The following is a 13802-nucleotide window of genomic DNA, read 5'->3' as shown; positions in this document are numbered from 1 at the left end:
AGACCACGTGAAGTCTTAATACCAGGGGTGAAATCCAGCAGGTTCTGAAGAACCGGTAGTGAAAATTTTGAGTAGTTCGGAGAACCGGTAAATACCACCTGGGTGGAAATGGAGATTTTGCAGTATCCTTCCCCTGCCACATCCACCAAGCCATGCCCACCAAGCCATACCACACAGAACCGGTAGTAAAAATATTTGAATTTCACCACTGCTTAATACTATTTTATAAAGCCTTGGTAAGGCCACACTTGGAATCCTGCATCCAGTTTTGGTCGCCACGATGTAAAAAAAGTTTTGAGACTCTAGAAGGAGTGCAGAGAAGAGCAGCAAAGATGATTAGGGGACTGGAGGCTAAAACATATAAAGAACGGTTGCTGGAATTGGGTATGTCTAGTTTAATGGAAAAAAGGACTAGGAGTGGGTAGCTGGGGAATTCTGGGAGTTGAAGTCCACCCATCTTAAAGCTGCAGAGGTTGAAAAACACTGATCTAATCGCTGTCATTAGGTTAGATTAGAAAGATACCCCTTGAAGAGAGGATGCCATCTCAAGAAAGATTACATAATTGTCTGATTTCAAGGTCCCACAGGATTATTGGACTATGTAAACGGGTATTCCTCAATTTACGACCACAATTTTAGCCCCCAAAATTTCCATTGCTAAAGAAGATAATGGTTGAGTTTCGCACCATTTTTTGGGCCAAAGTTGTTAAGCAAATTGCTGCAGTTGTTAAACGAATCATGCAGTTATTCACTGAATCTGGCTACACCTCCCCCTTCCCCCTGGAGTTTGCTTGTCCGGAGCTGCCTGGGAAGGTTACAAAATAGTGATCACATTTTTTTTATTTATTAATTCAACTTATATACCGCCCTTCTCCCCAGGGGGACTCAGGGCGGTGACCCTGAGGATAATGCAACTGTCCTAAATACCTTCTAGTTGCAAATTTTATTGTGTGATTGTGGGGATGCTGTAAAACTGGTCATCGGTCATTTTTTATCAGTGCTTTTGAAACTTCAAATGGTCACTAAACGAACTGTTGTAAGTCGAGGACTAGCTATAAGGAGAACAGTGTTCTCTACTTCTGATTGTTTGTGTATCAAAATGCAAAGAGGAAAGCGTGATGACATGAATGATGATGATGGAGGTATTGATTGGGTTTCTACACCATGTTAAGGATCAAACCCAGGTTATCAAAGCCCAAGAAACTTTATGTATCCATCCATCCATCCATCCATCCATCCATCCATCCATCCATCTCTCTAATCTATCCATCCATCTCTCTAATCTATCCATGCAAATATTTTATTTCTGTTTCTGTATCTCTCCATCTTCTATCTACTTTGTATATCCACCCACATCTACCATATTTCCCTGAAAATAAGACCATGTCTTATATTTTTTTGAACCCCGAAATAAGAGCTTGGCCTTATTTTCGGGGCGGTCTTATTATTTTGGGGCCCGTGGAGCAAGACAGGGATCGTCTTGCTGTCTTATCTGATTTCCAGCTCTGTCTCCCTAACTCTAACCAGAGGAAATGGCGGGGACTGGCTGCACATTTATTTATTTTATTTTATTTTATTTATTTTGTCGAGTAATATTTAATATTAAATATTTTCGGGAAGGGCTTATTATCCAGGGAGGTCTTATTTTCGGGGAAACACGGTAATCTATCCATCCATTTATCTTTCTCTCTCTTTTTCTTTCTTTCTCTTTCTCTCTCTCTCTCTCTCTCCCTCTATTTATCCTTCTCTTTTTCTCTTTCTCTCTCTCTAATCTATCTATCTATCCCTCTATCTCTCACTATCTATCCCTGTGATGGCGAATGCAGAGCCCTCTCTGCTGGCATGCGCACCATCGTCCTAGGTCAAATCTTTGTGGCGTTTGTTTCGTGAGCTTCTGTTTCCCTGAAAACGGCAAAACAGAAGTTCATGAAAGAAAAAGATCTTACCTCTTGCTAGGCTGCCGGTGTTGGGATGCCCCGCCTCCCATTGGCCAGCTCGTCTTTGGGTCTCTGCTGAGCATGTGTACATATCTGCGCATGCGTGCTTGCATGATCGCGCATGCGCATGTCTGCGCACGCACACACCTTTCAGTTTGGGTAGGTGCGCGCGTGCAGTTTGGGCACTCGGTGTCTAAAAGATTCACTATCACTGATCTATCCTATATCTACTTTAAAATCCATCCATCCATCCATCCATCCATCCATCCATCCATCCATCCATCCATCCAATCTATCCATTCCTCCAACTATTCTCTCTTTCTCTCTTTCTGTTTCTCATCTTCTTCCCCAATCTTCAAAGTAAGCGCTCCCTCCCCCATTTTAATTACTTTTTGTTAAAGAAACATTAATTTAATTACTTTGGTAAAGGAAAGGGCTTTGGGATGTCCAGGTGAAATTCCAATCAGCCATCTTGAAAACCATGTCCATAAGACAGACAACCTCCAATTACCTCACGAATTGGGTAAGACTTGTCCTGGTGTACTGATGGAATGGCTCCTGCTTGGTGACGGTCAGCAAGCCACCTTGGTTGTATTATTATTATTATTATTATTATTATTATTATTATTATTATTATTATTATTTAATCTTTGGTGAGATTCACAGCCTTTGAGGCTGGTTAATAGCTCAGCAGCTCGAGTCCTAACCAAGGGCCTAGGAACTGTTAAGGTATCGTCAGAGGATGTAAGCTGTTCCGCGTAAGGTGGTTTTTTGTAGAGTCAAAATGTTCAAGTCCGGCAAATTTAGAATTTATTATTTATAAATTCTAAATATATTATTAAATATATTATTTATATATATCATATATATATATATATAATAAATTTAGAAATTATTATTATTATTATTATTATTATTATTATTATTATTATTATTATTAAATTTGATTTATATGCCGCCCTTCTCCAGTGACTCAGGGCAGCTTACAATGCGTTAAGCAATAGCCTTCATTCTTTTGTATATTTATACAAAGTCAGCTTATTGCCCCCACAATTGGGTCCTCAATTTACCTACCTTAGAAAGGATGGAAGGCTGAGTCAACCTTGAGCCTGGCGAAATTCGAACCTGCAGTAATTGCAGGTAGCTGGTCTTAATGACAGGGTGCTTTAGACCACTGTACTACCAAGGCTCTATTATTATTCTTATTTCATTTATTAAATTTATATGCCGCCCATCTCACTGCGAAGCAGTCTTTAGGCTCGTTATTGATGTTACCTAGTTTGGGTCATGAAACGGCTACAAGAAAACCACCAAGCTTGGAGACCCCGAATTTCAACCCACAGCTACAAATATTCTCCTTTATTGATACATTTCACCTCTGAGATTGCCTCTGTGTCTCACACTGGCTGGGTATCTTCCTATCCTTATTTTTGGATACCCACCTGCTTCTCTCCCCTCCTTCTTCCCTGCCCGTCTTCTATCCCCTTAAACGTTTTCATCGGAGTAAAAAAACAAATTCGAAAAAACAACAACAAATAGACAATTTTTCACTTCCTGCAAATCTGCCTACTTTCCTGAGAGCTGAATTTCCAGACAGTCAAAGAACTGGATGGTCCTGTTCGCCTTGGTTGTTCTGGAGAGCAAAGCTAGAGTTGAACGTTTCAGGGCAACTAAGATTTTATGAGAAATAGAATAGAATAGAATAGAATAGAATAGAATAGAATAGAATGGAATGGAATGGAATGGAATGGAATGGAATGGAATATGGAATATGGAATATGGAATATGGAATATGGAATATGGAATATGGAATATGGAATATGATAGGGTAGTGTAGAGTACAATGGAATAGAATATGGAATAGGATGGAATATGGAGAATAGAATAAAATAGAATATTGAATAGATTAGAAGAGAATAGAATATAAAATTAATTATTAATTAGAATTGGAATTGGAATTGGAATTAGAATAGAATTAGAATAGAATTAGAACAGAACAGAACAGAACAGAACAGAACAGAACAGAACAGAACAGAACAGAACAGAATAACAGAGTTGGAAGGGATCTTGGAGGTCTAACTTCTGGAGGGAAGTCATTCCACTGATTAATTTTTCTCTCTGTCAGGAAATTTCTCCTTAGTTCTAAGTTGCTTCTCTCCTTGATTAGTTTCCACCCATTGCTTCTTGTCCTGCCCTCAGGTGCTTTGGAAAATAGCTTTGACCAGTGGTGTGATTCAAATAATTTAACAACCGGTTCTGTGCCCTAATAATTTCTTCCAACAACCAGTTCACGATAATGCTCAGAAAGTTAACAACTGGTTCTCCCGAAGTGGTGCGAACCGGCTGAATCCCACCACCTTGACTCCCTCTTCTTTGAGGCAGCCCCTGAGATATTGGAACACTGCTATCATGTCACCCCTAGTCCTTCTTTTCATTAAGCTAGACATTAAATGAGACGCTAAACTAAACAGTTAGTTGTATCTCGCCTTTATTATTTTTACAAATAGCTCAAGGCAGCGAATATATCTAAACATAGCTTCCCTCTCCTATTTTCCACACCACAACAACCCTGTGAGGTCGGTTGGCCTGAGAGACGGAGAGGGACTGGCCCATATTGGTCATTTAAGAACAGGAGTTTGGACACAAACTGTGCAATTGAAAGATTTCGGCCTTGAATAGATAAAGGTTCCCCTCACACATATAGTCGTTCCCAACTCTAGGGGGCGGTGCTCATTTATGTTTCAAAGCCGAAGAGCCAGCACTGTCCGAAGACGTCTCCGTGGTCCTGTGGCCGACATGACTAAACGCCAAAGGCGCACAGAACGCTGTTACCTTCCCACCAAAGGTGGTCCCTATTTTTCTACTTGCATTTTTTACGTGCTTTCGAACTGCTAGGTTGGCAGAAGCTGGGACGAGTCACGGGAGCTCACCCCGTTATGCGGCACTAGGGATTCGAACCGCTGAACTGCCGACCTTTCAATCGACAAGCTCAGTGTCTTAGCCACTGAGCCACCATGTTGAATAACTGCCCTCTAATGCACCCTTCTAAGGCAGGGCTGTATTCCCCATACTGGCTGGGGAATTCTGGGAGTTGAAGTCCACCTGTCTTAAAGTTGCTGAAAGTTGGATACCTCCTGCTCTAAAGCTACTATTCTCTCAATGAGAATGAATTCTTTTTAAAAACAGAAATAGGTGTTTTGACCGCAGATTCTTACACCCTCATGCATTCCTGATTAAAATCCCTTTCTCTTCATAGTCAAAGGAGAGTTATTTTAGTTTACGGTGCCCTAAAAGAACCAGGAGATGTCCGATAGCACCTTTTTCTGCTTAAACCGATTTTATCCCAAAGCAGAAACTTTTGTGATCTGGAGCTCCCCTCATCAGATGCATTTCTCTTCTCTCAATTCTTCTCTCCATCTAACAGACTCTTTGCTTCTTTTAACAACATTCTTCATGGGGGGAAAAAAAACAACCCTCACATCCTTTGTCTCTATGACCCCGCGTGCAGGACATTAACCGGTGGGTTTGGAAAGTGTCAGGAGGGATTGTAAGAGAGCGGTTGGTTTATGACTGCAAATACGGCCTTGGCCAGCTCTTCAAAACAGGAGTTTGGCGAAGTCTTGTCTGTCGCATCCCTCAGCCCTTGAACCCCCAGCCCCACCTCTTCGCTCAGGACCTAAAAAAAAATGGGCCATAGCAATTAATCTCCCTGTTGCTCTCCGACGTCAGAAAAAGCCTTATCAGTCCCTTCTGCAGCTTCTAACTCGGTCTTGTTGTTCCTTCTCTGCTAAATGACACTTTGAAAGACTGGTACTTACCTCCGAGCGAAGCTGTGGCTGCCGCCGTTTTGGGAACTCATCGCTTCTCACACACCGATGCAAATGGGGCGTGCTGGGTTTCTAGACAAAAGGCAAGCAACAGGGAAACAAAAATCATCAGGACTTTCTGCTTTCATTCTGGACGTTGGAGATCTCGGCGTTTCTTGCCAGCCACAGAAATGTATGCGGTCTCTCTGCTTTTGAAAAGAGTCCCCCCAAAAAACCCTCTAACTGGTTCTAGAATAAAGGGCCCTCCCTCCCTCCCTCCCGTGGGTTAAAAGAGAGAGAGAGAGAGAGAATGAGAGAGGAAGAGAGAAAGAGGAACATATATAGAGAGAGAGAGAGAAAGAGGAAGAAAAAGTGGGAGAGATAAAGTAAGAGAGAGAGAAAGAGAGAGAGAGAAAGAAGAGGAGAGAGAAAAAGAGAAAGAGAAAGAGAGAAAGAAAGATAGAAAGAGAGAGAGAGAGAAAGTGAGAGAGAGAAAGAAGAGGAGAGAGAAAAAGAAAAAGAGAAAGAGAGAAAGAAAGATAGAAAGAGAAAGAGAGAGAGAAAGTGAGAGAAAGAAAGAGACAAAAACAGAAGAGATGTTTGTGTGTGTGAGAGAGAGAGAAGAAAAGAGAAAACCAAGAGAGAAAGAGAGAAAGAAAGATAGAAAGGGAAAGAGAGAGAGAAAGGGAGAGAAAGAAAGAGAAAGAGACAAAAACAGAGAGAGAGATGTATGTGTGTGTGAGAGAGAGAGAAGGAAAGAGAAAAACAAGAGAGAAAGAGAGAAAGGTCTCAACCCTAGCATAAAATCCACTTCCTTACTGGTTAAGACAGAAAGCTCACTTTCAAATTGGAAACTGGAGGTCCATCTCATATAGATAAAAGCTGAGAAGCCTCCAGAGGCTGAGAGAAACAGGTGAGGAGGGAGAGCAAAGCTTTGTACAAGCTGCCTGTTATGAAGGGGTGTGGCCTATGCTCCCTGGCCAATCAGCAGAAAGCCCTAGGGAGGAGTCCGAAGAGTCCAGCCTGAAGATGCCAGAGGAGAAAATGGGACAACCTGCGAGGTTGGGACTGGACTTCAGGACACCTAATGGTTTTTCTTAATATTATTTTCCTTTCTTATTATGTCAACAAATCAAGTCAGGTTTCTTCCTCAAAGCACTGATGACCAGGTTCAAATGATCCTACTTTGGACACATGGTGTGAAGACTCATCTCTCTGAAAAAGGTTCTGAGGCTGGGAAAGATGGAAGAGAAGAGAAGGGAAAACAAGGGAAGAGAAGACTAGGGAAGGGAAGGGAAGAGAAGAGAAGAGAAGGCAGGGGAGGGCAGGAGAAGAGAGGGGAGGGGAGAGGAGAAGAAAAGGGAGAGGAGAGGAAAGGAGAGAAGGCAGGAGAGGAGGGGAGGGAGAGAGGAGGGAGAGAGGAGAGGAGAGGAAGAGAAGAGAAGAGAAGAGAAGAGCCTTGGTGGCGCAGCAGACTAAAGTGCTGTTAAGTAGCACCAGCTGCCTGCAATTACTGCAAGTTCAAATCTCACCAGACTCAAGGTTGACTCAGCCTTCCATCCTTTCGAGGTAGGTAAAATGAGGACCCGGATTGTGGGGGCAATAAGCTGACTTTGTATAAAAAAAGAACACCGCTTAGGGGGGCCCAAAAGCCCTAAGTACAAAAGTATGAAGGCTATTGCTTAAACTCATCGTAAGCCGCCCTGAGTCTCCGGAGAAGGGCGCCATATAAATCGAACCAATAAATAAATAAATAAAGAGAAGAGAAGAGAAGAGAAGAAGAGAGGGACTGCTTCACTCCTTCATAAGTTTCCATCCGTTGCTTCTTGTCCTGCCTTCAGGTGCTTTGGAGAATAGCTTGACCCCCTTCTTCTTTTTGGCAGCCCCTCAAATATTGGAACATTTTTCTCAGCACTGTCATAAATCTGAACCATCCTTTAACGAATGGCCATATGTTGAGACTTCCTGTGTCTATCCCAGCAGTCTGCTTTGCAAACAGCTATTCTACCCTCGGTGGAATCTATCTTGCTCTTCCCCGCTTCCAGTTTGGGGGCAATGAGAAAGGGGTTGTCCCGCCCAATATTGGCTTTTGCTCTGCCCACTTCCAGTGTACCATCTTCTGGAGGCAAGTCGTTCCACCGATTAATTGTCCTGTCAGGAAATTTCTCCTTAGTTCTAGGTTGCTTCTCTCCTTGATTAGTTTCCATTCATTCCTTCTTGACCTACCCTCAGGTGCTTGGAGAAGATGTTGTACCCCTCTTCTCTGTGACAGTCCCTCAAATATTGGAAGGTTGCTATGGTGTCAGTCCTTGTTCTTCTCTTCATTAGATTAGACCAGGGGTCTGCAACCTTAAACACTCAAAGAGTCATTTGGACCCGTTTCCCACAGAAAAGAAAACACCGGGAGCCACAAAACCCTTCCCATGCCTGACTATTTATTGAGTGTCCACAAAACTAGCATATGTAGTTGAATTAAACATTCTGTTTTCTTCTGAAACTTTTCTTTTCTTGGATTTATCCATGGTTGGCCTATCAGGGGTTGAAAAGCTCAATACAGGAAGGAGAATGAAGAGGGAAGGAAAAAGAAGAAAAGGAAGGAAGGAAGGAAGGAAGGAAGGAAGGAAGGAAGGAAGGAAGGAAGGAAGGAAGAGAATGAAAGATGGGAAGAGAGCAAGGAAAGAAAAATAAGGAAAGAGCGGAAGGAAGAAGAAAGAATGAAGAGGGAAGGAAAAAGAAGAAAAGGAAGGAAGGAAGGAAGGAAGGAAGGAAGGAAGGAAAAGAATGAAAGATGGGAAGGGAGCAAAGAAGGAAAAATAAGGAAAGAGCAGAAGGAAGAAGAAAGGAGAATGAAGAGGGAAGGAAAAAGAAGAAAAGGAAGGAAGGAAGGAAAAGAATGAAAGATGGGAAGGGAGCAAGGAAGGAAAAATAAGGAAAGAGTGGAAGGAAGAAGAAAGGAGAATGAAGAGGGAAGGAAAAAGAAGAAAAGGAAGGAAGGAAGGAAAAGAATGAAAGATGGGAAGAGAGCAAGGAGGGGAAAATAAGGAAAGAGTGGAAGGAAGAAGAAAGGAGAATGAAGAGGGAAGGAAAAAGAAGAGAAGAGAAGAGAAGAGAAGAGAAGAGAAGAGAAGAGAAGAGAAGAGAAGAGAAGAGAAGAGAAGGAAGGAAGATGGGAAGAGAGCAAGGAAGGGAAAATAAGGAAAGAGTGGAAGGAGGAAGAAAGGAGAATGAAGAGGGAAGGAAAAAAGAGAAGAGAAGAGAAGAGAAGAGAAGAGAAGGAAGGAAGGAAGGAAGGAAGGAAGGAAGGAAGGAAGGAAGGAAGGAAGGAAGGAAGGAGATTATAATGAGAGTGAGGGAGGGTCTCAGGGAAGTCTTGCCTTAGTACTTGGCCACCACAGGAGGCCCCGACACGAGTCCTGTGTCATGCCCACCCCGCCCACGCCCACCCGGCCACCCGAGGTCAAACACAACCCCGATGCGGCCCTCTATGAAATTGAGTTTCACACTCCTGTTCCAGGGTCTCAACGTCTTTTTTGCATTGTGGTGACCAGAACTGGATGCAGTATTCCAACGGTGGCCTCACAATGTGAAAGGTGCCATCATGTCATGCTATTATCACTTCACATTATGCCCTGGCTGACTGAAGACTCAGTCCGTCGTAGGACTGAAACTGTGATCCGGCAATCTGAAGTCTAGAGATAAATTGGGATCCTGTGCAGAAGATAAAAGAGGATTAAAAGAGCCTTGATAGTACAGTGGTCTAAGCACCCTGTTATTAACACAGCTGCTTGCAATTACTGCTGGTTCGAATCTCGCCAAGGCTCAAGGTTGACTCAGCCTTCCATCTTTCTAAGGTAGGTAAATTGAGGACCCAGTTTGTGGGGGCAATAAGCTGACTTTGTATAAATATACAAAAAAAGTATGAAGGCTATTGCTTAACGCATTGTAAGCCGCCCTGAGTCTCCGGAGAAGGGTGGCATATAAATCAAATTAAAAAAAAATAAAAATAAAAAATAAAAAAAAAATTAAAGAGCCGAGAAGCCGGTGACATTCAAGAGATCTCAATGTTCAGTCATAAGAAGAAGCTACTTTGGATCTCGATAAGTTGGGCCTGCAGGAGAGATGACTGACAAGAGATAGAGGAGCTGGTTTTGATTTACTTTAAATATAAGGAAAAGCTTTCTGTTGGCAAGAGGTGAATATCCATGAAAGATTCAACATCTAGTGGTTGTAAGTTGTTCGCCTTTGGAGATTTTTAAGAGGCTGGGCAGTTTAATATTCAGAATGGCTGAAATTCCAACTTCAGTCTGGCATTATTTACCAGATCTGGCACCTACCAGGCTGGATTTAGGTCCAATAATCTCTAAACCAGTGTTTTTCAACCTTGGCAACTTTAAATTCTGTGGACTTCAATTCCCAGAATTTTCCAGCCAGCCATGATTTTAAAGTTCCCAAGGTTGAAAAACTCTAGTATAAACAGCCACCTAATAGTAAGATAATAAGAGCACAGCTTGGCCAAGTGGTTAAGGCACCAGGGTAGAACCTGGGAGGCTGGGAGTTCTAGTCCCACCTTAGCCATGAAAGCCAGCTGGGTGACTTTGGGCCAATCACCGGGAGACGGTGAGTTCTCCCTCCACCTTAGGCACGAAAGCCAGTTGGGCAGTGGTGAAATGCTACCGGTTCGCACTGGTTCAGGTGAACTGGTAGTAATAAAATCTACCGGTTCGGCGAACTGGTAGTAAAAAAAAAAAGCTACCGGCTGATCCGAACTGGTATTTCCGACGATCAGCTGTGCCGCGCGATTTATAAATTGTGCGGCACAGCTGTTCCCCCCCCTTGCTGTTCTACTTACCTTCAAATGGTTTCTTTTTCTGCGCGAAGCGCACATTTGGTGTGCACTGTGCATGCGCACAGTGTGTGTTCATTGTACATGCATGCGCAGCGTGCACTTGGTGCGCACTGCACATGCGTGCACGTGACCGGTGGCGACCAGAGGAGGATTTCACCACTGCAGTTGGGTGACTTTGGGCTAATCACCAGGAGACAGTGAATTGTAGTCCTACCTTAACTTTAGGCATAAAAGCTGGGTGACTTTGAGCCAGTAACTCTCTTTCAATCTAATCCACCTCACAGGATTGTTGTTGTGAGGAAAATAGGGGAGAAAGGAAGGAGTATTAGGTGTGTTTGCCATTTTGAGCTACTTACAAAGTACCGTGTTTCCCCGAAAATAAGACCCTGTCTTATATTTTTTTGAACCCTGAAATAAGCGCTTGGCCTTATTGCCATGCGCTCAAAAGCCCAATTGGGCTTATTATCAGGGGATGTCTTATTTTGGGGGAATCAGGGTAGTAATGGTAGGATAAAAAGAGAGAGGGGGGGAGAGGGAGGGAGGGAGGGAGAGAGAGAGAGAGAGGATATGTTGAGTAAAAGTCTTATCAATCACAGGCTTTTACTGATGGAAAATACCTTTATAGGGTTTTTTTGGGGGAAAAAACTTTTTCCTTCCCGCAAGAGAAAGATTTCCATCCTGCTCCTGACCCCCACCCCTTCCATTTCAGGTTTCAGGGAACTTCAAAGGGCCCCCCGAATGTACTTTGAAAAAGGTAGGTTTACGTTTGTGTGTATTTTCTCTTCAGGGAGACCGGTACGTGTGTCTCCGTGACGGAGAGATCAGCTTGTTCCCAGGGACAGCAGCGATCAAATATGCAAGAGTAAAACAGCTTTGAGTCAGGTTGTTGGTTGTGGTGGGGGAGGCAACTAAGCACCTGCAAACAACAATCTCTGCCCCCCCCTCTCCTCTTGTTCTCAAGGGTCTTTGCAAATCCAATCAGCTGAGGAAATAAACCTGTTCGACTTCTGTGCCCAAAGCAGCCCTCAAAACTTTTCGGTGACATGTTCCCGAGAGGGGAAGGGAACCGCAGGCAATGAAAAAATAAAAGAAAAATAAAAATCAACGCCGGCTCCTTTAGCTGTGCTGCTAAAGTTTCGTGCGTTCAGGTAACAGGTAGATTATTCTGTGCAACTGGAGGGGATGGAATGTCACGATCTAAATTCGGGTTCATATAAGGGGAGAGAAGTGGAGGCAAAATGGAAGCGTGAGGGAGGGGAAAGGGAATAGGGGACTTTTTAAAAATTCATGTTAGGCATGAAAGCTGACTGGGTGACTTTGGGCCAATCACCAGGAGATTGGGAATTCTAGGCCCACTTTAGGCACCAAAGTTGATTGGGTGACTTTGGGCCAATCACCAGGAGATTGGGAATTCTAGGCCCACTTTAGTCATGAAAGCTGATTGGGTGACTTTGGGCCAATCACCAGGAGATTGGGAATTCTAGGCCCACTTTAGGCACCAAAGTTGATTGGGTGACTTTGGGCCAATCACCAGGCGATTGGGAATTCTAGGCCCACTTTAGGCACGAAAGCTGACTGGGTGACTTTGGGCCAATCACCAGGAGATTGGAAATTCTAGGCCCACTTTAGGTATAAAAGTTGGATGGGTGACTTTGGGCCAATCACTAGGAGACTGGGAGTTCTAGTCTCACCTTAGGCGTGAAAGCTGGCTGGGTGACTTTGGGCCAATCACCAGGAAAGTGGGAGTTCTAGTCCCGCTTTTGGCCTAGAGCCACAAGAAGGGCAGCAAATAAATCTGATAAATAATAATTGAACTTCACGCTACAGGCAGTTCTCAAGTTCAGGAGTGATGGTGGTAGGGGTGTTGGATTTCCTTCCGGGGGGGCTTTACCAGACAGGACATTTAAGCCATTAAGTAGGCATCAAAACATAGAAAACTGAACAGGAAATCAACCCGGAAACAGTAGTACAGGGAGTCCTCAACTTATGACCACAATTGAGCCCCAAATTTTTTGTTGCTGAGCGAGACCGTTAGTAAGTGAGTTTTGCCCCATTTTACAATCTTCCTTGCCACGGTCATTAAGTGGATCACTGCGGTTGTTAAGTTAATAACACAGTTGCTAAGGGAATCTGGCTTCCCCATCGACTTTGCTTGTCAGAAGGTCGCAAAAGGGGATCACATGACCCGGGGACACTGCCAGGGTGCCAAGCTTCTGAATTTTGATCATGTGATCACAGGGGATGCTGCAAAAACGGTCGTAAGTCACTTTTTTCAATGCTGTTGTGACTTTGAATGGTCACTAAACAAGTCTGTGTTGTAAGTTGAGGATAGCTTGTATGGCCTCAGTTGCCTGAGACTAGTTCAAAGTTGCCAGATAAATCCACAAAAACGACACCCAAAAATGCACAGATACAGTATATGTGGTACCTGGCTCAATAGGTAGTAGTAACTGTGAAGGGGATCTTGGGAGTCCTAGTGGATAATCACTTAAAAATGAGCCAGCCGTGTGCAGCAGCTGCCAAAAAAGCCAACACAGTTGTAGGCTGCATAAACAGAGGGATAGAATCAAGATCACGCGAAGTGTTAAGACCACTTTATAAAGCCTTGGTAAGGCCACACTTGGAATATTGCATCCAGTTTTGGTCGCCACGATGTAAAAAGGATGTTGAGACTCTAGAAAGAGTGCAGAGAAGAGCAACAAAGAGGATTAGGGGACTGGAGGCTAAAACATATGAAGAATGGTTGCTGGAATTGGGTATGTCTAGTTTAATGGAAAAAAGGACCAGGAGTGACATGATAGCAGTCTTCCAATATTTGTGGGGCTGCCACAAAGAAGAGGGAGTCACGCTATTCTCCAAAGCACCTGAAAGCAGGACATGAAGCAATGGGTGGAAACTCATCAAGGAGAGAAGCAACCTAGAACTAAGGAGAAATTTCCTGACAGTGAGGACAATTAATCTGTGGAACAACTTGCCTCCAGAAGTTGTGAATGCTCCAGCACTGGATGCTTTTAAGAAGAGACTGGGCAGCCATTTTCTGAAGGTTTCCTGCCTAAGCAGGGGGTTGGACTAGAAGAACTCCAAGGTCCCTTCCAACTATTCTATTCTATTCTATTCTATTCTATTCTATTCTATTCTATTCTATTCTATTCTATTCTATTCTATTCTATTCTATTCTATTCTATTCTCTTCTATTCTATTCTATTCTATTCT

General features: G+C 43.4%; 1 protein-coding gene across 1 annotated transcript in view; it reads right to left on the bottom strand.

Annotated features, from left to right (window-relative positions):
* The window catches only part of LOC139312054 (granulocyte colony-stimulating factor receptor-like), a 59507-nt gene extending 51439 nt beyond the window's left edge, over positions 1–8068 (bottom strand). The window contains exons 1-2 of the mRNA XM_070936580.1: positions 7970–8068; positions 5756–5836 (exon numbers count right to left, since the gene is read on the bottom strand). Of these exons, the coding sequence (XP_070792681.1) occupies positions 5756–5836; positions 7970–8068 (180 nt within the window). The remainder of the gene's footprint in view (positions 1–5755; positions 5837–7969) is intronic.
* Positions 8069–13802: the final 5734 nt, after the last annotated feature.

The sequence above is a fragment of the Pituophis catenifer genome, unplaced genomic scaffold, assembly GCF_029215685.1.
Source record: "Pituophis catenifer annectens isolate HBS135680 unplaced genomic scaffold, rPitCat1.0.hap2 SCAF_1, whole genome shotgun sequence".
NCBI classification, from domain to species: Eukaryota; Metazoa; Chordata; class Lepidosauria; order Squamata; family Colubridae; genus Pituophis; species Pituophis catenifer.
The sequence above is the reverse complement of the archived record's forward strand: the minus strand, read 5'-3'. Positions and strand labels throughout refer to the sequence as shown.